Consider the following 22,455-nt stretch of genomic DNA (forward strand, 5'->3'; position numbering starts at 1 on the left):
TGCACCAAATGGTCCCAAATACCTCCCTGCCTCGGCCCACACCCACCCTCTTATGCCTGCTCTTGTCCATGTCTACTTCTGTTAACCATGATAGAAAATATGCTCGCCCTCCCTTTGCTACTTCCCAGAAAATAACCCCTGAGATTAGAATGTCTGGTGAGCAGGGCCTTGAGTGTCTAGAACTGGGGAAGGGAGGGGCACGCCTGAGAGTTGAGAGCAGAAATTGCGGCTGTAAGGAGGGGCCCAGGGCGTAACGGGGCAAATGAGATCCTGCCATTTCCGCTGAGGGTCTGGGCGTCAGTGTGGTTATAAAAGAGTGCCCCTCTCTACCCCCCCCCAGCCAGGGGCAGCTTCTTGTGTGCACACCCCAGGCATTGGAGCACCCTTCCATAGCCCTTCCCCATTTCTGTTTACTTCTCTGATTTCTGCCCAGCATGTATGGGGCTTTTAAGATCCCAAAGAGACCCAATCTGGGGCTGAACTGCTAAGCCTACCTTTCTGAGCAGAGAGACCGCCATCTGTGCCTACCTCTGAAGACTAGAGCCCTTGATTCTGCTTCCAGACACCTCTTTGCTACAGTCACAGGGGAAGGCTGAAGACCCGCTACTGCTTTCAGCATTTCCCGGGCCATCGACGCCCTGGTCTGGAGGTCTTCCTGAACTCCTGTCTGTCTTCCTGCCCTGCCTTCAGAACCGACAGGTCGCGGACAGCTCCTCTCTGTCTTGGCCACTCGGAGCTCCTGAATCTACTACACTTTCAGCATCAGGAGTAGGATCAATGCTTCAGTGCTGGGAGTTTCCAGAGACCCTGTTTCCCTGCTCTCTGTTTGGCAGAAAACGGGAGGACAATTTCTGTCTTCACCCCAACTCCATGTCTTGAACCTATTTCGTTCAGCTCTAGAGGGGACGGCAGACCATCCTTGGCGCAGGGGTCCTCCCCATCCCCTTTCCCCAACCCCCACCCTCAAGTTCTTTTTGCCCTGCTATCTATCCTTCAGCACCACCTCAGTGAGGACAGCTCCTCGGGATCAGCCCCACCTTGAGCCCCTGTTGCTACCTTTTCCTGCCTCAGCACCTTCAGCGCGGACAGCTCCTCGCTGTCGTCTCCACTCCCGGCTCTGGCCGGGACTTCGGCTCAGACTCTCTTCCCTCCCGGGGACGGCTCTCGCGCCCTGCTCTCCGCTTGCTCCCTAGTTCTGGCGCATGGAGACCCCAAAGGTCCAAGAAGGGCTAGAGGCATCCCGCGAGTTGAACTCCGCTCGCAGCCGCCAAGGCGTAGCCAGGGCCCCGAAGCACCTGTGGCGGCAGCCCCGGCGCCCCATCCGCATCCAGCAGCGCTTCCACTCAGACCCGGACAAGTCTGTGGGCCGCAGGGAGCGGGACTCGAGCCTGAGGCCAGCTCTCGAGAAGTCGCGGCGCTCCTGGCCCACCTCCTTCCACAGGCGGTAGGTGGGCGGGGGCAGGGCGGCGCGCAGGGCCTGGCGGGAGTAGGGGAGGGTCTTTGCTTTTTCAGGAGCGGGGGTCTCTGCCTCGTGGCTGCGGCCGGCGCTTTAGAGGAAAAGGCTGTTTTACGCGGAGGTGGAGCTGGGGGGCGGTGGTGTCATGATTGCTTATGATGTGTGTGACACCGTGCTGCTGCGTCCGAGTATGTGTGGGTCTGAGCAGTTACGACTCAGTGTGTGCTCCGCTGGCTGGGTCTCTGTGGGTGACAGGGCGTTCGGGTGTGTGTATACCAGTTATGTATGCGCTTGTATACCAGTTGTGTGCCTGCTTGAGTGTTTCCCCTTGTGGTGCCCGTGTGTGTTTGTGGCTGGGTGTGTCCAGTTGGGTGTCCAAGGGTCCTCCAGATCCTGGATTGTCCTCAGGTGTTTGTGGGGTTTGTGGTCACAGAAAACATTTGAGGGGAGCTTGGGCTAGATATACTAGAGGGCCAGGCTCAGCTGTCTGCTGTGCTGGGGGGAGGAGCCTCCTCTGTTGCATATCCTGCCACACACACACACACACACACTCCCCCCGCGCACACGCGCGCGCGCGCACACACACACACACACACACGTCCTCTGCCATCAGAGGAAAGCCTCTTGGGGAGCCTGAGCACAGGATGTTTCTTCCAATGTGAGAATGAGGTGGAGAAGAGGGGAGTAGAGGTGTGTAGGGGGCTGCTCCTGATTCATATAACCTGAGAGAGATTCATATAACCAGAATAAGACAAAGACAGAAGAGAAACATAGAGAAACAGGGGACTTGGAGGGGCCAGAGAGGTCTCAGCACCACCAAGGAGCAGGGTCCTCCTTGGATGGGTGTGTGTGTATGTGTGTGAGTGTGTGTGTGTGCTCACTTCTGTCAGACTCTATGCAACACCCTGGACTACATGTAGCCACCAGGCTTCTCTGTCCATGGGATTTCCCAGGCAAGAATACAGGAGCGAGTTGCCATTTCCTCCTCCAGGGGATCTTCTCCACCCAGGGATTGAACCTGTGTCTCCTGTATCTCCTACATTGGCAGGCTGATTCTTTACCACTGTGCCACTTGGGAAGCCCTTGGATGGGAGAGGGAGCTAAATCAGGCCAGACCTAGAGCTCTGGGTTTGAGGCCAGGCTAGGTGACCTTGAATGAGTCATTTTCTTCTCTAGCATGCTTGCTTAGTCATTCAGTCATATCTGATTCTTTGTGTCCCTGTGGACTGTAGCCTGCCAGGCTCCTCTCTCCATGGAATTTTTCAGGCAAGAGTACTGGAGTGGGTTACCATTTCCTCCTCTAGGGGATCTTCCCAAACCAGTGATCAAACCCATGTCTCCTGTGTCTCCTACATTGCAGGTGGGTTCCCTACCTGCTGAGCTATTGGGGAAGCCTATCCTCTCTGGGCTTTTCTCCTATTAATACTTTGGTCCATGGACCTCCCAGGGCTACTGATTTCTTGGTCAACAAGCCTGGCCTAACACCCCAGGCTGGCCCTCCAGCAGTGTTGATTGGTGTTTGGGGCAGCGGGGCCCCACGGCCGGTAGGGTTGGGGCTTCCCCAGGTGGCCCAGCAGGCCCCTTGCCCCCACCCTCTAACCCTTAGTTCCCCACCCCTCCCTCCCGGTGACTCATGATTTTCCATCTTCCAGAAAGAACAAACGGAAACTAGGTTTGGGCCCATCTCGGGGGAGAACCACGTGGCCCTGGAAGGCAGGAGTGGTGGGTTGTGTTCCTGTGAGTGTGTGTGTGTTCTGCTTGTGTGTATATGTGCACATATGGTGGGAGAGGCTCAGTCCTCAGGGAAGCTAGGTTCAAGGCCCATGTTCTGCCCACTTCCAAGCAAGTGGTGGTGCTTCCCTGAGTCTCAGTGTCATTAGCGAAATGCAAACACAAAAACTCACAGGTTTTGAATTTTGTCAAGAACATTCTGTGCCAGAGCATAGGCCTCAGGGTGGCTTGCCTCCCCACCACCCCAGGTGGATCACAAAAGTCTGGGAGGGTCTGAGTATCTTGTTCAGCAAACATTTATTTAGCAGCTATTGTGTGCCACATCCTGGACTGGGGCACAGGCCAAGGGCAAGAGGGCACTCATAGGCTAATTGTAGAGGCAGACATACCAGCTGGAGACCATACAGAGTGATCTATACTGTGATGGAATGAGATCAGGGTGCTGTAGGGCCCAGAGGAGGCTTCTGACCCAGGAGCTGGGGCCAGGAGGTGAGGAAGGACCACTTGGAAGAAGTGACCTCTAAGCTTAGCCTGAAGGATAAAGTGAAGTCCGCTGAGGAGTGTAGAGAAGGGTGTGCCAAGAAGGAATAGAAAGTGTAAAGCCTCAGACTCAAGAAGATCAGATGTGTGAGGAGCCGAACACAGACCAATGTGGCTGGAGGGTGGGAGGGGAGGTTCTCTAATAATTTCTCAAGCATTCATTGAGTACCTACTAAGTGCTGGCCATGGAGGGCACAAGTGGGAATGAGGCAGACCTGGTCCTTCCCTCAAGGGGCTGGTGGGTGAAAGTGAAAGTCGCTCAATTGTGTCTGACTCTTTGTGACCCTGTGGACTGTGGCCCGCCAGGCTCCTCTGTCCATAGGATTCTCTAGGCAAGAATACTGGAGTGGGTAGCCATTCCCTTCCCCAGGAGATCTTCCCAACCCAGGGATTGAACCCAGATCTCCTGCATTGCAGGTGGATTCTTTACTGTCTGAACCACCAGGGAAGCCCAAGAAAACTGGAGTGGGTAGCCTATCCCTTCTCAGGGGATCTTCCCGACCCAGGGATCGAAGCGGGGTCTCCCACATTGCAGGTGGATTCTTTACCAGCTAAGCTACCTGGGAAGCTTTGGTGGGTGAGGCAGACACAGATCAAATAATCAGGACATTACATAGGAAATTGTACCAATAAGAGGAGGGTGCTCTGAGGATATTCATTTATTTAGCTGGTCAGGGAGGGCTTCCTGCAGAGGGCAATGCTTCAACTGTGACCTAAAAACCAAAACAGTTAGCAGGGGAGGAGGCTTCCGGTGAGGGCATGGGATAGGAATGAGCCTGGATGCTTCCAAAAAAACAGCAAGGAGAGGGAGATGATGAGCCTAGAGCAGAGTGAGCCAAGAGGAGGAAGCTGGGGAGACAGGCAGGGGTTAGGCTACACAAGGCTGCCAGGGAGGTGCGGATTCAGAAGTGAGGACAATGGGGAGCCACGGGAGGATCTGGAGCAGAGGAGAGTGAGATCTTACCCCTTGAGCACTTGCACGTGGGACTCAGCCTCCACTCTCCTCTCTCTCTAGATTCTTCAGGGAGAAGGGCAAGTCATCACTTCTCTCCAGACCCAGGTGTATTTGTACGGAAAACAGGGTAACAGCACGCACCTCCTGTCTCACTAGCGCCACCTAGTGGCAGAGGAGATAAGTGCTTGCCCAAGGAAGAGGCTCACTCAAGTAGGGGAAATGGAGACATTGATGTGTCAAGGGCGCTAGAGACTGCTGGTCACCTTCCCAGGTCATATAGCATGCAGAGACAAAGTTAGGGTGAGACAAAGTCATGTCAGCACCTCCTTTGGCCTCTGCCCTCCTGGGTGAAGCTTGGAGTCTCGCAAGGTCAGCAGGCCAGGCTTTGAATGCCGAGTCTTGGCTCTGCAGCTGTTTCTCCATCCAAAAAGCAATTGATAACAGTAAAAGCATTACTGATAGAACTGGTCATAAAATATTTAAAGTTGAATCTATTAATGAAACATTAACATTAAAACTATCGATAAAGCATTAATGTCAGAGTAGCATCTGGGACTACACAGGCGATGGAGCTCACTTCAGTTCAGTTGCTCAGTCCAACTCTTTGCGACCCCATGGACTGCAGCACGTGAGGTTTCCCTGTCCATCACCAACTCTTGGAGCTTACTCAAACTCAGGGGATGGAGCTAGTTAAGCATTAAGTTGGGAGAGGCTGGGGAGCCTGCCAACCCAGGGTTGAGTGACTTCAGGCAATGAGCACCCTTCTCCGTGCCTCAATTTCCCCATCCACAAAATGAGAATACTAGTCCCCACTTTATAGAGCTGCTCTGAAAAGCAAATGACTTTTACATGCACAGCCCTTGGCTCGGCACCAGAAGAGCAAGAAATGCTCAGTTTGTACCCACGTGTTTAGTCTTAACCTTCCATTTTGTGTCTGTGAACTCAGGAAAGGGACTGAATCTCTTTGCGCCTCAGTGTCTCCTTGGGGCCACGAGAGCATCCTGAGCCCCTCCCACAGGGCTGGGGGTGGTGTCAAGACTCCTTGGCCCCAACCCCAGTCTCTCCACTAGGCTGAGCCCGGCAGCCTTTATCCCCTGGGGACTAGCTATAATTAGGTCCAGTCACAGCAGCTACAGATGGTATTTTTGTCTTGGGGACAGAGAGTCTGATTCCCACCAGGTGTCCGGTTGCAGGGCCCTGGTGACGGAAGGGGGTTCCTAGCCAGACCCTTGAGACTCTGTCCTCCTAGGCCCCAGCGTGACTCCTCTGTGGGCCTCCAGTTTCTCATCTAAACAGCAGGGACCATAGTATGATCGAGATGTCAGGGGAGGGTCAGGGTCTCCCCACTGAAGCCTGAAATAATATCTCCTGAAATAATATCTCACACCCCCCCAAGACTGCCAGAAACCTGGGTGGCATTTGTCTGGGCACCCCCAAACTGGTGAAGTCCCCTGGAGCAAGGCTCAGGCAGGGGGGGCTGTTATCACACAGCAGGACACAGTCAAGTGCAGAGCTCCTGTGGAGCCTCAGCAAGGAGGCCCAGTCTCCTTGCACCTTGGTGACTTCTGTCACCAGCAGCTGGGTGTTCTGGGTCTCACCTCCAGGCATGACACTCTCTGAGACTTGGTTTTGTTTTCTGAAGAATGAGGCAGGACCATCTGACCCCAGCAATTCAGGGTAAGCCAGCTGGTACAGACTCTTGAATGCCCCCCATCTCTGGCACTAGGGGCAAAGCTTCCCTTTTTGAGGGTCCTTCTAGGGGTGGGCTGTGGCAGCTGAAGCTACACAGGGCAGAAGTCTTGGCAGGAGTAGAGTGCGGATGTTTGTCCAGCGGAGACAGCAGGAGAGGGGGAAGGATCCAGAGACAGGGACTGGAGAATGTCAGAGCAGGTGGAGGTCACGTGGGGGCTTGTGGAGGGGGACAGAAAGAGGGGGGGAGACTTGCAGTGAAGACTTGAGTCTGTTTCCACCTTTTTCCAAGCCTCAGTTTCTCCACCCGACAAAAGACTCAAGGATTGTAGTTCCTGAGCAGGCTCTTGGTGGCTCTGGCCTCAATTTCTCCATCTGGAAAACGGGCAGAGGCGGATTGAAAGTACTATGTGGAATCTGGGCAGCCCCTCGGCATACTCGGAGACTCCGTGATAGTGGAGGGCACTTCCTTTTCTGACTTCCGTATCTCTCTTTTCAGCCCAGCAAGCTACACCTCTGGGGAACATGCTGACAGAGGGAAGTGGTGTAAGATGCAGTTTCTGGGCTCCCCCAAAGAAGGGAAGCAGAGAGCCTCATCTAGCTCAGTGCCTCAGTTTCCCCATGTGTCCCCGTGGGGGTCCCTGAGCGGGTCCCGCGGCGAAGGCGGGGCGAGTGCGCCTTGGGTTCGCTCCCCGCCGGGCCCCGCCCCCGTGGCTGTCCAGAAAAGGTCCCGCGCAGCCAGTGCTGCGTCCAGCCTCCACGCGGTCTTGGCGATGCAGGGTGCCCCTGCTCCCGCCCCGGCCCCTGGGCCGAGCTCCCCTCGGGGCTCCCCACGCGGCTCCCCCGGGCTCTTCAGGAAGCTCCTGGTGAACCAGAGGATTCGCCTGCAGCGGCGCTTCACCGTGGCCCATCCGCTGTGGTGAGGCGAGACAGGGCCTCGCAGGGGTCATCGGAACCGCCGGGCTGGAGGTGGGAGGGGCAGAGTCAAGGACAGCGGGAGCCAGGTTGGAGGGTCAGGGCATAAAACCTCTGCTCCTTTGCCCTTTTTCCGGGGTTATCTCTCCGCCCCTGCTCTTTGTCTCTTTTAGTTGATGACTGCCTCTCTCTCTCCATCTGTTTCCCTCCACCCACCGCCTGGATACATGCCCAGGGGACCAGCCGTCTGTCCGTCTCCAGCTGAGTGCCCTGGAGCAGGACGGGCTGAGGCTCACGTCTCCTTCTGACCCTTGCCAACCCGGGGCGGGAGGGCTGAACGTCCAGGCAGTGAAGGATGAGGGTCACTCCCCGCCTTGGTGTGCCCGGGCCATCCGCCCCGGTGCCAACAACGGGGTGGCCTGGTGGCCTCACACTAAGCCCTCGGTATCCTCGGAGGAAGATGTGATTTGATGGAGGCCTTTGAGGCAGGGTGTTGGCGATGTAAGAGGGCTTGTTGCTGTCCCAGGCTGAGAGCTGACAGGCGCGGAGCGCCACTTCTGCGCAGCCCCACTTAGTTACCTCCTTCAAAGACTCGTCCCACCGCTTTGGGTTTAAATTCCGGCCCTTCAAGAAGCCACTGTAACATCGTGGGTTGCGAGGCAGAGGCTGGGGTTGGAGGTGGGGCTGGTGGGCGCCGACTGGGTCTGGTACCTTGCGCTTGGTTCGCGCGGCTTTAGCACTCAATTTGGTAACTTGGCACCTGGAGGCTGAGAGACTAAAGGTCCCTTCTCCAAGGTCACACGGCCAATGACATCTGGGGTGTGTGGGGGGGCAGTCGTGACGGTGGTCCCTGATGGCACCATTTCAGGCCAGAGTGGGGTTCCGGGTTCGGGAGAACCCCCACTCCCCCCCCCCGCCCCGGTGCACCAGCCGCCTGAGAAGAGGGGTCCCAGCCGAGGGTTTGGGAGTGCGCACAAAGGCATCCAGGACGTCAAGGGTGTGAGGCTGGAAAAGGGCGGGTCTCTCCGAAGCCCCTGTGCCTCAGTTTACCTGTCTAACCGATGGACGGACGCGCCGTTCTCACAGTCCGTGCGACTTTCTCCCCGCCGCCCGCGTCATGGAACCACGGCTTGACCCCGCCGCTCTCGGCTAAGTTTAGAGCAGAAAGAAAAACAGCGTCGTCCGCAGCGAGAAAACCCCGGCTCAGCCCTAACTCGCCGCACTCGCTTTTGGATTCGAACCCAGCACCCTGTGACCTCTCCTGGCCTCAGTTTCCCTATTTATCTACAGTTGCGCCTTTTCCAGAACTTTTGGGGAGAGGGGAGGGAGGGGTAGGTGGTAGCCATTCCCGGGCCTCCCCCTCGAATCGCAGGTTTAGGGTATCCACCACCAGTACCCCGCCCCCAAGAGTCTCCACCAGTCACTCCGCCAGCTCCAAGGCCGGGGAAGCGCAAGGAAGCCCCGCCCCTCCGGGTGACGTCACGAGGCGGGAATTCAGAAGCTCTGGGAGTAGGGACTTCTGCGAGAGCCCAACTCGAACGGACCGAGAGCGATCGGACACAGCCGAACACCCGAATGGGGCCGGACTAAACCGAATGTGCCTGACGTGGCTTGAGCGCCACCCCGACTTGCTCGAAAACCTCGTGCGGCCGGACACAGCCGAACATGCCCGAAAACTTCCGAACATACCCGAGTGCAGTCGGAGGTAGCCAAATTCGGCTGAACTCACCCGACCGAACTCTGCGGGAAGAGGCCCAATCCTGTAAGACCAGACCCTCAGAGAGCCCAGATTCTTGGGCTTTCCGGGTGGCTCAGACGGTAAAGAATCTGTCCGCAATGCGGGAGACCTGGGTTCGATCCCTGGGTTGGCCTGGGTTGGGAAAACCCGCTAGAGGAGGGCATGGCAACCCATTCCAGTATTCTTGCCTGGAGAATCCCATGCGCAGAGGAGGCTGGCAGGCCCCCGTCCATGGCGTCGCAAAGAGTGGGACACGACTGAGAGTGGGACACAACTGAGCGACTAAACACAGCAAAGCACACTGACCGAACTCAGAGGGAAGAGGCCCAATTCTGTATGACCAGACCCAACTTAGTCAAATTCGACTGAGTCGGGCAGAATCCTGCCGAATTCCTGACCCGCAACTCGGTCTGAACCGAATTCCCTGCTCAGAGTCTTCCTTCTGGCAGGCCCCGATCCCAGCCCGCGCGGACTTGGATGGGATGACCTGGCAGGGGACCAGGTGGACACCGGACCTTGGCAAGGAGCCCTTTGTCTAGGGGCGTCCCCCAGGGTCTTCCTGTCTCCGCCTTTCCTGCCTACTCTCTTCTCTGTGACCCACTTGCAGCCCCTCTCCCTGGTTGCACACTCCTGGCCTCACACTTCTGTTCTAGCCCCACGGCCCCTGCCATTCTTTCTCTGACCTCTGACTCCAAGTGGGAGAGGCCTAAATCCTCCTTACTTCGTCAGAGTGTGGCTGGAGGGAGAGATGGGGCTAAGAGATAGGGGGATGGGGTTGGGGATTGCCTTGAACAGGGGAGGATCATGCCCTGGGTAAAGGGTACAGCCTGTGCAAAGGCCTGAAGGAAGAGGAGAACAGACAAAGCATTCAGGCCAAAAATAAAGCTGAGGAACTGGGGCACTGAGGATGGGGCTGAGTGAGCTGGAGGCGAAGTTGATGAGATGGCTGCTACTGCTGCTAAGTCGCTTCAGTCGTGTCCGACTCTGTGACCCCATGGACTGCAGCCTACCAGGCTTCTCCGTCCATGGGATTCTCCAGGCAAGAACACTGGAGTGGGTTGCCATTTCCTTCTCCAATGCATGAAAGTGGAAAGTGAAAGTGAAGTCGCTCAGTCGTGTCCGACTCTTAGCGACCCCATGGACTGCAGCCTACCAGGCTCCTCCATCCATGGGATTTTCTGGGCATGGGGGCAGGGCTATATTATGGTTTAGGGTGAGGACTGGAGCTGGGGTAAAGGACAGGCGGTTCAGGGCATAGCCAAGGACAGCTGAGGGTGGGGCCTCTCCTGGCTGTGGGGGGCCTTCCAGTGTGCCCCATCTAGGCAAAACCCAGGTGCCCTCCTGAGAGGAAAGCCCAGGAAGTAATTTCCAGTCTCCATGCCCTTACCCTTAGTAATCTGGGTAAGTTACGGGCGCCCTGTCGCCCTCCTCAGGCGTTGGGTTGTAACTCCCTAAAAGTGTGCTGGGGATGAAGTCTGCATGCGTGCTAAGTTGCTTGAGTTGTGTTCTACTCTGCGACCCTATGAACTGTAGCCCGCCAGGCTCCTCTGTCCTCTGTCCATAGGATTCTCCATACTGGAGTGGGTTGCCATGTCCTACCCAAAGGGGTCTTCCCAACCCAGGAACCAAATCCATGTCTATTAAGTCTCCTGCATTGGCAGGCGGGTTCTTTACCACTAGCGCCACTTGGGAAGCCTGGATGTAGTCTACGATACCCATACTAGAAACAGAGTGGTTGATGTCCACAGAAAAGCTGTGACCCACGGTCACACAGCCACTTAGAGACAAATCCAAAACTCACGTGCTGGAGTCCAGATTAGTGCCAGTGGAAAAGACTCTGGGGTTCAGAGGCAGAGATGGAGGCGTGAGGGGCACTGTGTCCCTTAGTGGGGGTATGACTGTAACAGATGGACAAGCTGCAGGCTATTCCTGCCCTGCCCTGGGGAGGCATTGAGAAAATGGATTTAGACTATGATGTGGCATCCATATGCCAGGACCCTCGGCTCTGACTATGTCTCCTTTGCCTTCAGCTTGGACCTGGAAAATGGGCTCTCGTGTGGGAGAAGCATCCTGGACCCTCAGGCTGGATCTGGCTTTGGCCAGATCGTCCAAGCACCTGCCCAGCACAGTCAGAGGCGGGAGTCCTTCCTGTACCGCTCAGACAGTGACTATGAACTCTCATCCAAAACCATGTCTCGGAACTCCTCCGTGGCCAGCGACCTGTGAGTTTGAGGCTGGTGGAATAACACCTCCTCTTACTTTCTTCTTTCCTTTATTCCTCCATTTCACACACCTCCTTCAGGTGACCATTTGAGCTGGGCTTTGAAGTATACATAGCAGTTTGCCAGACAACTCACTTACTCAATTGAGCAGGATGACAATGCTAACTCGTGATTCTTTATGCTTGACTCCAGGTTGGGGTTGGGTGGTAATCCAGAAAGTCAATTAACAGAACAGGTTGGGGTTGGGTGGTAATCCAGAAAGTCAATTAACAGCAACCCAACAAAGTCCTTGATTTGAGCTTCCTAGTAGCCATCATTTCCTGCCTCTACTAAAACCCCTGTTGTCCCTGGTACTCAGATTCTCCATTTGTGAGATGGGGATAAAGTGAGTGATTGGTCAGAGGGGCTACGGTGGCCTTCAGAGAAGCGTCGGGTGAGGGGAGACGAGGGACTTCCAGGAAGACACTCCAAGGACGTGCTCAGCTGAGGGCACAGTGTGGGTAAAAGCTGGAAGATGGAAGTTTGGGAGGGCTCCTCCTGACTGCCCTTCCATGTCCCGTCTCCCCACAGACACGGAGAAGACCTGATTGTGACGCCCTTTGCCCAGGTGAGTGCCCACCTCTTCCTTCCGTCGTGTGCAAAGGAGGCAGAGCCGACCCCTCCTTTCCAACGCTCACCACCCCCTCTCCCGGCAGGTCCTAGCCAGTCTGCGGACAGTTCGAAGCAACGTTGCGGCCCTTGCCCGCTTGCAAGATCGCGGGGCAGCCAAGTACGCAGGGGGCGGGGCGGGGCGGGGCCTGGCAAAGAGGGGCGGGTTCAAAAGACGAGGTGGGCCAAGGAGAGGTGGGCCAAGGAGAGTTGGGCGTGGGCGGAAGGGGTGCCCCTGTCAACTCGCCGGGGTGGGCAGGGGGGAGTAGCGTAGGAGGGGGCGGGGCCTGGAGGTCTTGGGGGCGGGCCCTATGGGTGAGGCAGGCCACTCCTGAGCCTACTATACTGCAGGCAGGCGTGCGTCTGTAACACCCCATCTGGCAGCCAGCCCCCTCCACCAAAAGGTAATGTGCCTACTCCTATCCCCTCCTTCCACTGTGGGACAGCTGTGAACTTCCTCTCTGTGGTGACCTCTCCAGTCCATGAATCTTTAAGCTGTGCTAATTCTAAGCCCTCTTCCCCCAAACACCCTTGGGGATGGAGAGAGCCGGGGGTCCTGAGTGGCCTCATTGGGAAGAGCTGCAGGGTCCAGATTCAGAGACGGGGGCAGGAGGGGCGCGGGGTTCCCGAGTGGGGGGTGGGGCAGACCCCTGATCAACTTGGCCCCCAGAAGACACTGGGCAGAAGCTGGCTTTGGAGACACTGGACGAGCTGGACTGGTGTCTGGATCAGCTGGAGACTTTGCAGACGCGGCACTCAGTGGGGGAGATGGCCTCCAACAAGGTGAGGGAGGCCAGATAACTGCGACCCCTTGCTTCTGTCCACAGGGCCCCATCCTCACTGTCCTCATCTTCCTCTGCAGTTCAAGCGGATGCTGAACCGGGAGCTGACTCACCTGTCTGAAACCAGCCGCTCGGGGAATCAAGTGTCCGAGTACATATCCCAGACCTTCCTGGGTGAGCTATGGTGGGTCACTGCCTAGGCCAGATTGCAGAGATAGGAAGAGGGAAGAGAAAGAAAGCCTTCTACTGCAGAGTCCAACTGAGGAAGATAGAACCAGACACAGACACCTCCAGCCCTATGGGGTAAGGCTGGACCAGAGGGAGGAAGAGGAGGATCTTCCAGGAGGAGGGGGACATTAAAGTTAGGGTTTTGAAGCATGAGTAGAAGTTTGCCAAGGAGGAGCTAGCAGGAACCACGCAGCCGGGTCTCCAGTTTGGGAGATGGAAAGGACATTTGGCTTTCCAGAAAAAATGCTACGCTCCAGATGCCCAGAGGCCATGTCCAGCAGAAGGGGTTACTGAGATAGACCTTGAACAGAGGGGAAGGGTAGCTACAGGCCAGACAGGACTTTACTCTGAGATCACTTTGATTCTGGTAAAAGGCAATAAGCTGATCTCAAGGCTTGGCAAGGTCCAGTGCCTGAAGCCAAGCAGACTAACGCTAGCAGACGAACTGACTTCTCTGAGTCCTACCCTGCCCCACCTGCAGAGCAGCAGACTGAGGTGGAGTTACCCAGGGCGACCCCTGCGGAGCCCCCGAGGCCCGTGTCCCAGATCAGCAGCCTGCGTGGACTTCCCCACAGTTCCAGTCTTTCCACAGCCACCATCCCACGCTTTGGGGTCCAGACGGATCAGGAGGGGCAGCTGGCCAAGGTGGGTTTCCAGTGGGAATGCTGAAACCCAGGTTTGGCTGCATGCTCTGTATGGACACCCTGTCTTGGCCCTCAGTTTGCCCACCTGTATACTGACGAGGTGGGCTTCATGGTAGGACCTGAGGCTGGGGATGGGGGTCAAGGCTCCAGAATCTGTGGAAGCTGGGCTGGAGTTAAGCTACAGTCCTTCACATTTTAGGAACTGGAAGACACCAGCAAGTGGGGGCTTGATGTGTTCAAGGTGGCAGAGCTAAGTGGGAACCGGCCTCTCACAGCTATCATGTTCAGCATCTTTCAGGTACCTCCCCTGCCTGTGGCTTCTGATACCCTGTGTCTCCTCCTCTTCTTCCTACCTCAGGACTTCAGGGGATGCATAATCCTCACATCCTCCCTAACATGTCTGAATAGGGTCATTTGCGTAGGGGCATTGAAGGATGGATAGGAGTTCATTAGGTTTAACAGTTCATTGCTGACTATCAACAAAACTCAGCCTTGGGCCAGGCCTGAAGAGACCCAGTCTGGAGGGAACAACTGTGCGGTCAGAGATGAGAAAGAGGGGAAGGACAGAGACCAAGGGAATTCAGAGGGAAAGCAGGGGAGGCATCCTGGAAGAGGGGGCGCTTGAGAGCTGGCTAGGGATTCAGAAGGAGAGGCGGCACAGGAATAGTGCGTGCTGCCACCCAGAGGCCGAGGCCCTGACTAGGGGCCTGTGATGGACCAGGAACGGGACCTGCTCAAGACATTTCAGATCCCAGCAGACACGCTTGCCACCTACCTACTGATGCTGGAGGGCCACTACCACAACGATGTGGCCTACCACAACAGCCTACATGCTGCTGACGTGGCCCAGTCCACACACGTGCTTCTCGCCACACCTGCGCTCGAGGTAGGGCCCTGGGGCTGCGGGCAGCTCTGGTGGGTGCCGGGCACCTCTGGTGGGTGCTGGGCACAGAGGCCCTGTCCCTCACCTCATATGCTCCATGCCCACTCAGGCCGTGTTCACAGACCTGGAAGTCCTGGCTGCCATCTTTGCAAGTGCCATCCACGACGTGGACCATCCAGGGGTCTCCAATCAGTTTCTCATTAACACCAGTGAGTTAGGGAGCTGGGCCCTGCCACCGCCTGTCAATCAAGTGATGTTAGGTTGTCCCATCCCTGCTCTGAAACAGCTGCCACAATCTTCTCTCCCTTAGGTGCTCGGAGCAGGCCTAGATATCCAGCAGATACCCAGTAAATGAGAGAATAATAAATGTGGCAGAGCTGATGTGAGCCGGCTGAGATTCTAAAGTTTAGGATACTGTAGGAGGTGTAAGCAATGGTTAGGTACCTCTTATATTTTGATACATCTCTGGAGAGCTGGAAATAAAGAGTGGAGCCCTGACTCAGTAGTTCATTCAACCAGCACTCAGCACTCTCTCCTGCCATGCCAAGTCTCCAAGGAGTCAGCAGTCTCAAGGAGGCAGAGCTGAACACAGATGCCCCCAGCTCTGAAAAACCAGATCAGGGCCATGGGGAGAGACAGGGTCCTAGAAGGCTTTCTAGAGGAAGGGGGCATTAAAGTTGGGGCTTCAATGCATGAGTAGGAGTTTGCCAAGACTTTACAGAACCAGCCTTTGGGTGGAGTGGGTTGGGTGTGCGGGTCTTGAGACTCTCCACCTCCCCCACAGACTCAGAGCTTGCACTTATGTACAATGATGCCTCCGTGCTGGAGAACCACCACCTAGCTGTGGGCTTCAAGCTGCTGCAAGCAGAGAACTGTGACATCTTTCAGAACCTCAGCACCAAGCAGCGGCTGAGCCTGCGCAAGATGGTCATTGACATAGTGAGATCACAGTGATGGATGGGAGGGTGATTTTGGCATGGCTGGGGGTTCAGTTGGATGAGGGCATCTCCCCATTCTGAGCCTGAGCTTCCTGGTTTTGTACAATGAGACGATGACTGTCCAAGCCTTGGGTGGGACTTGGTTAGGCTAATCAAGTCTTCGATGCAATTCACGTGCAAACTGTGTGGAAACTCTTTCTGGGAAACTCTTTCCCAGAAGCTTTTCTTTCTAGGATTTCAGGTGCAGCTTTATCTGCATTTGATATTTTTCAAGTTGGGAGACACCAGTACATTTTGTGATCTTTTGTCTCAAGTCATTTATGTAACTAGCATTTATTGAGCATCTACTGTGTGCTTGCCCTTTGGCAGTGACCATTAGAATTCTTACCTTCATGAGACTTACACTCTGTGGGGGAGATGGACACATAGGCAGAGCCATGATGGGGGACCTGTAGACAGACCCTGTGATAGAGAGGTGCTCAGCGTGGGAGGACTTCCCCAAGAGGGAACACTGAAGCCAGGGCCTGCAGAGTGCAGAAGATCATGGGATGGGGAGGAGTGTTTCCAGCAGAGGGAACAGCATGTAGGGAGGGCTCAGAGGAAACCAAGGCTCCAAGTAAAGAATAACTAAAAGTTTGGTAAGGGAGAGTGGGAGCTTTGGGCAGTAGGCACCCCCAGCAGAAGCATCATTTGGGCCAGATGGGAGGTTTGGGGAGAAGATTTGAGACTTCTGTCTGATTCTCAGAGAAACCTGTGGGTCATTCCTGGGCTGGGCCTGTAGGGGTACAGCTAAGTAATTTTTAAACAGTAGTGTTCAAGGCTGAACTTCCCTTCTAATGGCTGAAAACATCCCTCCCAGCCACACAGCAGCCACAGAGAAGTTTGGGGAGCACCAAGTACAGCTGTGACTCCCACAGCCCTCTGGATAAATCCCCCACTCCCCCCGAGGCCCTCCGCACTCTTATCACCCTCACTTGCTCCTCTGTTGCTCCTGCACTCATTTGTCCAGGCACAACTGTCTCCTCTGTGTAGCCTCAGAGCCTTTGCACTGGCTGTGTCATCAGTGGGGTCTCTCTACTGCCCTCAGGCACACTCATCTCAGCCCCTAGGTTTAATCTCCTTCCTCCATGCCCTGTCCCACTGTGGGATGCACCCCACAAGTCCAGCAACCTTGGAGAAGGGACTATTGACTCAGCCTCTTTGTGAGCTGGTTTTGCAATGAATCTTGTCACATGCCCCCATTTCTCAGGTGAGGACACTGAGGCTCAGAGGATTGAAGAACCAAGTGGGTCCAGCATCTGCAAGGTGGGGAATGGGGATGGGGCAGGCATTATCTTCATACCTGTCATCTTCCCTCGCCTGCCTCCAGGTGCTGGCCACGGACATGTCCAAACACATGAACCTCCTGGCTGACCTCAAGACCATGGTGGAGACCAAGAAGGTGACAAGTCTTGGAGTCTTGCTGCTAGACAACTATTCTGACCGCATCCAGGTGTGTGGCTGGGCAGCCCTGGGCCGATTTCCACAGCTCTCCTTTAGCTCCATGGATGAAGTGCTGACTGAATGCCCAACTTGAAGAAACAGAGGCACCTATGGTCATGCGCCTTTGTCTTAGCCGCCTCTTCCCCTCCCTGGCCTCAGCTTCCCCACCTGTAAGATGGGTGTGTCCATGGCACTGGCCTTTTTAGGGCAGGTACCAGGCCTGGGGGTGGCCTGGCCTGAGCCCTCCCGACTCTCAATCTCACTAGGTCTTACAAAGCCTCGTGCACTGCGCTGACCTCAGCAACCCCACCAAGCCGCTACCACTCTACCGCCAGTGGACAGACCGTATCATGGCCGAGTTCTTCCAGCAGGGCGACTCTGAACGGGAATCAGGCCTGGACATCAGCCCCATGTGTGATAAGCACACAGCTTCAGTGGAGAAGTCCCAGGTCTGAGAGTGACTGATTTGAGCTGCTGGGCATTGGGGAGAGGGGAGAGAAAGGAGTGGCCGAGCTGACCCTATGATTCCTGGCTTGACCCCAGCCTGGCAAATGAGGCAGTGTGGCCTAAGGGTCTGCCCTGGGCTGGCTCTGATGTGTCTTGGGATATATTCCCTCTGGGATGCTTTAAGAGAGATCTGCACTTACTCGTGGAGTTTGGAAATGCTTGTTCTGGGTGACGTGGAGTATTTTAGAAGGGGTCCCAATCTGGGGGCACATTCATCAGCCCTGAGGACTCAGGAGTCAGGGCTAAGGTGGATGGAAAGACTTAGGTGTTGGAGAAGCCTAGAAGGGGCAGGGGAGATGTCCTAGAGGAGGGGTTTTTTGAAGAGGGTTTTGAAGGATGAATAGGAGTTAGGAAATGGCATTCCAGGCAGAGGGGAACAACCTGGGCAAAGGCCTGCCTGGACTGGGCTTAGGTTCCACAGTGACTCACCATTCAGCAACCTCTACCCCTCAACTTTGTATTACCCACAGGTGGGTTTCATTGACTATATTGCCCATCCACTGTGGGAGACATGGGCTGACCTGGTACACCCAGATGCACAGGACCTGTTGGACACTCTGGAGGACAACCGCGAGTGGTACCAGAGCAAGATCCCACGCAGCCCTGAGGACCCCACCAGCCCCAAGCAGGGTAGCCCTGACAGATTTCAGTTTCAGCTCCCTCTGGAGGAGGCAGAAGAAGAGGAGGAAGAAGAGGAGGAAGCATTGGATGGGGAGGCCTCAAAGTCACCTGGCACTGAGCTCCTATCCTCTGAGGCCAGCCCAGACCCTGGGGCCCCACACCTGGATTACCAGAGGACTGTGGGCAAGCCCTGCACGGACCATGAGGGCAATGCAGTGGCTGAGCCTTTGGGCACCTAATGGCCCCTGATGGGTGGGTGGACTTTCCAGGAAGAGGTCCCAGGCGGCCCCTGCTTTGCCTCCCCAGGGAGACAACTGGGCTTTTTGCTACAGGCAGGTCTCAGGGTTGAATCGGAGGCACCTGACTGGGGTCCACTCTGACCCTGGGATCAGCTGAGAGAGCTCTCCAAGGAGCTGGGCTGGTGAGGGGGCAGCCTCTTCCAGGGCCCTTGTGTTCTCCCCTCCTGGACTTCCACCCGTGGTGTAGAAAGGGAGTGTCTGCCAGGCACCTTTGTCCATCTTGTCCAGTGGTCACTCTTGAGCCACTCCGTCACTTTATTCTTTCATGCTTTATCAGATATTTACTGGGCACGTACTGTGTGCCAGGCCTGTGCCTGTTAGGTGCCTCTGGGGTACCACTGCACGAGGAGATGGGGAATCAGTCTCGAGGAGATGACCCCTCCCTTAGACACCTCCTCTAAGTCTACCAGGCAGGCAGCTCATTGAAAGAGAACAAGAATTTGAATGGGGAAGTTCTCAGCACCAAACTTCATCTGGACCCAATTCTGGCTCTGGAGTTCTGGTGGTGATGGGGGGGTGATGGTAGGGGCCAAGGAAGAGAGGGCTCTGTGTCAGGAACTGTCTCTGAACGTTGATTTAGCCGTCACTGCTTGTGCCCTGGATGTTGCTTTAAGTTACTGTGGTTTCTGTCTTCAGGTCTAAGGATCCTGGTTCTCCCTGGCCCCAGGGCCTCCTGCTGGCTCCCTCATATGCTCTCCGTTTTCTAGAACAGTAACAAAAGCACAGAATTCTCCTTCAAGGAAGGTTCTCTCCATCTTCTGGTTCTGAGGCTGTCTAGACTCCCCGTAGGGAAAAGGAGACCTTTGACACTTTCTTGTGAGTCATCACCCCTTCTGGGCTTCAGTTTCCCCTCTATGGCCTGATCCTGGTACTTGGGTAAACAATGGTTGGAGGGTGATGTGTGTGACCTCCCTGAAATATCTTAGAAATATGGGGCATTTGCTTGGATTAAAATAAACTGTATCACACAGAATTAGTACCGTGCCCGTTTCACGAATGGGGAAACAGGAGCGGAGAGTCTGTCCTGTGGTCTCAGGGCTCAAGGCCATGCTGCTGGACTCCAGACGTTAGCCAGCGGCGCCCCCTGGTGGCAGGAGGCGCGAGGGGAGGCGGGGAGAATTCGGGGGTCCTCGCCTTGCAGGAAGTCTCTCCGAGCCCGGCTAAGTGGAGTTCATCCTGAGGGTTGCGGGCGTGGGGGAGAGCAGGTGGGTGGCTCTGTGCTCGTCTCAGATTCAGTTTTCACTTCCGGAGTCCTCAGTATTCCCCATCCCCCGTCCCCCCACCCCGCTACCCTCCCTCCCTGTGTGTCTGAAGATTTATACATGACAGAAGTCATTACAGACCAGCCTCTGGCTTCATTCCTAAATAATTTCATTAATAATTCCATTCCATTGATAATTCATCGTCATCACAATTAATCATCTAACTTCACTGAGAGAGAATTAAAGGGCATCTGGATCATGAACTTGGTACATTTCCTTCCAGGCTTTTAAAAGGCAGAGATTTATGGGATTTTTTATTTATAATTTTTTTTATCCTTTCCCCTTTACCTGCAAGTAATACATGGTCACTGTAGAGAATTTGCAAATAATGGAAACATGTAAGGATGAAAATAAAATTCTGCTGTAACATCACCCCTAGATCATCTGCCTTCAGCACTTCACCTTATTTCTGTTTTCTTCTCCCCCTCATTCATAAGAACATTCATATGTTCTCCTTCAATTTGGGCCACAGCTTTTCCTTCCTCTCCTCCTTACTGTGAACAGTATGCATGCTGGCTTTTCATACCCCAAGCACAGTGCCACCTCAGGCTCTTTGCACATGCTGTGCCTGCCACCTGGAATACTTCTGTGCCTCATCCTCACCCTTTGGGTCTCAGCTCAGCATCCCCTCCTCCAGGAAGTCCTTCCTGACTCTCCCACTCCCACTCCAGGCTGGCAATAGTAGAAGCTCTCTGGGATTCTTTGCTTTGTTTCTACCACCCTCTCCAGACTGAGATCTTCAGACTCCTTCAGAGACTGACTTTGACAGCTTCAACAAATCTCTTAACCTTCCTGAGCCTTTGTCATTTCACAGGTAGAATGGGCTTGCTTTGTGCCTGTGTGTGTGCTAAGTCGCTTTAGTTATATCTGACTCTTTGTGATTCTGTGGACTGTAGCCTGCCAGGCTCCTCTGTCCATGGGATTCTCCAGGCAAGAAAACGGGAGAGGGTTGCCAAGCCCTTCTCCAGGGGATCTTCTCGACCCAGGGATTGAACCGCGTCTGTTATGTCTCCTGCATTGGCGGGAGGGCTCTTTACCACTAGTGCCCTCTTCTTTCCGTTTCACAGAAGTAGGAACTGAGGCTCACAGAGAGGGGGAGGAAGAAGTCACCCGCATGCTCCAGGTCCCCCATTTTCTCCCGTTTAGGGTCTTTCCTGAGGGGCACACTCTCTGCCTTTGTGGCCCACCCTAGACCCAAAGGGAAGGAGAAGTTCTTTAGGGCCCCTGGGAACTTTCAGGCCTTGACTCTAGGACCTGTTTGCCCTCTGTTTAGGGAGAAAATATTGCCTGGCCCCCCCTTACAGAGATGAAGAGGGGTGTCCCTTGAGCTTATTTAGTGAGTTCCGGCCTCAAGGCCTTTGCACTTGCTGTTCCCTCTGTTAGAGCGCTGTCCCCCCAATTCTCCCAGTGGCCAGATCCTTTCCCTCCTTAAGATTCCTGCTCAAATGTCACTTCCTCGGAGAGGCCTTCCCTAACCTCAGTGGCCAAAGTCACCCTCCCTTCAACCCTTCATTGATTCATTGATCCATTCATATCATACCATCACAGGGCGCCTACTGTGTCTACACAGTAGGTGTAGGTGCTAAGGACACCAATCCCTGACTCAGAGCTCACAGCTGGCTATTGAATAAATGAGTTAGCATGACACTTCTAATGGGATGTGTCGGGAAGGAGAAATACATGACATGATAGGAAGTGACGGGGTGAAAGCAGAGCTTCCAGAGGGAGGTGGGTGTTGATTGGAGACCTGAAGATGAGAGAGCCAGGCACAGGGAGAGCTAGGGAAACAGCTCAGGCAGAGGAAACAGCAGGTGCAAAGGCCCTGAGGCAAGATTGCATCTGGAACCTAGAATATGGAGTGACTCACCAGAGGAGAAAGATGAGTTAGTGGGGAGGCAGTGGGGTGGGATCTGAGAGGGTTTGGAGCCCTTCTCCCAGCGCCCCCCACCCCCGGCTATGTCTCCCTGGCCATATAGGACACCTCCCCTGAAGTCTGTAGCTTGCACCTCCGATTCAACCATCCCTAACTCCAGATCCTTTTTCTGATTCTTAGCAATAAAGTCCTTCCATTATTTTTACTTTAAAATACCAAATACCTTTGGGCAGAAGCTGGTGCACATTGTTGTGAGCTTTTACCCTTTGGGGAAAAAATAAATGGGTATCGCCGACTTTCGCCTGAACATGCATCCGGGAGGTCAGGGAGCCTCGCAAACTCGCATGCCTTCACCTCCACCAGGGCAACGCCTGGAGCCCCCACTCCCCACCCCAAAGCGGAAACTCGACTGCTGGTCTTCCAGTGGGGCGAGTTGGAGGTGGATTTATATTTTTAAAATTTTCTCAATTCACCGCAGTGGGTTTGCGATACTTTTATAGTCCGAGTGAGGAGGAGGGACAAAGATGTTATCCTTTGGAAAAAATAGATTTCCCAACTGCAGGGAGAGCGGGTGTGGGGGGGTACTTCTCCGCACTTCCGGGGCGCTGGGGGCGGGGGGCGGCCTCCAGGCGCTAAGTTATTCTGGTCTCTAGGCGCCTCTGCAGCTGGTGAGCTTTTTATAAACAGGACCAGCCCCGCCCCTCGTCTCCAGAGGAGGAATCAGGGAGATCAGAATTTTCCTGGGGCCACACGCCCCCTGCCGGGTGTGGAGAGTGGAGCTGGGGCGGACGGTAGCGCCCAGGAATCGAGGCCGAGGTCTTATTCTTCCGCGCCACCCCCCATTCTGACTTTTTCACATCAAGATCGTTGGGGGATAACGGGTCATCTTGGACCCCAGAGTCTCCATCTCTGAGTCTAGTTTTGCCAGGATGGTGGAGGGAGGACTCTCCATCCCCGTCTTTTAGCTCAGGAGTCCGGCAGGAGTACAGCATCTCCCACCCACCTCACTCCTTTATTGCAGGGTCTTTGAACCTCACTGTTC

The 22,455-nt window shown here is 55.1% G+C and overlaps 1 protein-coding gene and 1 long non-coding RNA gene across 5 annotated transcripts; one reads left to right on the forward strand and one right to left on the reverse strand.

Moving 5' to 3' along the window:
* Positions 1 to 1,187: 1,187 nt before the first annotated feature.
* On the forward strand, positions 1,188 to 19,251 carry PDE4C (phosphodiesterase 4C). 4 transcript variants are annotated; one of them, XM_086413584.1, is made up of 15 exons: positions 1,188 to 1,444; positions 11,055 to 11,246; positions 11,817 to 11,853; positions 11,942 to 12,015; positions 12,246 to 12,298; positions 12,565 to 12,677; positions 12,757 to 12,850; positions 13,386 to 13,549; positions 13,748 to 13,846; positions 14,270 to 14,434; positions 14,541 to 14,640; positions 15,216 to 15,370; positions 16,739 to 16,861; positions 17,118 to 17,300; positions 17,829 to 19,251. In XM_086413584.1, exons 1-15 carry the CDS (start codon positions 1,203 to 1,205, stop codon positions 18,216 to 18,218), a joined length of 2,184 nt encoding a protein of 727 aa, XP_086269710.1. In that variant the 5' UTR covers positions 1,188 to 1,202; the 3' UTR covers positions 18,219 to 19,251. The 4 variants fall into 4 exon arrangements, with proteins under 4 accessions (XP_086269710.1, XP_086269711.1, XP_086269708.1 ...); XM_086413585.1 differs by lacking the exon at positions 1,188 to 1,444 and adding an exon at positions 7,120 to 7,290 and having other exon boundaries at positions 12,757 to 12,979; XM_086413582.1 differs by lacking the exon at positions 1,188 to 1,444 and adding an exon at positions 7,120 to 7,290.
* Positions 4,369 to 8,831, reverse strand: LOC147368108 (uncharacterized). The gene is made up of 3 exons (XR_015168493.1): positions 8,337 to 8,831; positions 4,692 to 6,746; positions 4,369 to 4,440 (listed from the first exon to the last, which is right to left on the reverse strand). It is a non-coding gene; the product is annotated as an uncharacterized LOC147368108 (long non-coding RNA).
* Positions 19,252 to 22,455: the final 3,204 nt, after the last annotated feature.

Source organism: Bos grunniens, chromosome 7, assembly GCF_055505025.1.
Source record: "Bos grunniens cultivar Pamir isolate PY7600 chromosome 7, Bosgru_T2T1.0, whole genome shotgun sequence".
NCBI lineage: Eukaryota > Metazoa > Chordata > Mammalia > Artiodactyla > Bovidae > Bos > Bos grunniens.

What these genes read in the sequence shown, in the direction of transcription:
- PDE4C (XM_086413584.1), top strand. Translation starts at nt 1,203, where the DNA reads ATGGAGACCCCAAAGGTCCAAGAAGGGCTAGAGGCATCCCGCGAGTTG. An exon ending in GGGAGATGGCCTCCAACAAG is followed by an intron (nt 12,678 to 12,756) that starts GTGAGGGAGGCC and finishes CTTCCTCTGCAG; the next exon opens with TTCAAGCGGATGCTGAACCG. An exon ending in CATATCCCAGACCTTCCTGG is followed by an intron (nt 12,851 to 13,385) that starts GTGAGCTATGGT and finishes CCCCACCTGCAG; the next exon opens with AGCAGCAGACTGAGGTGGAG.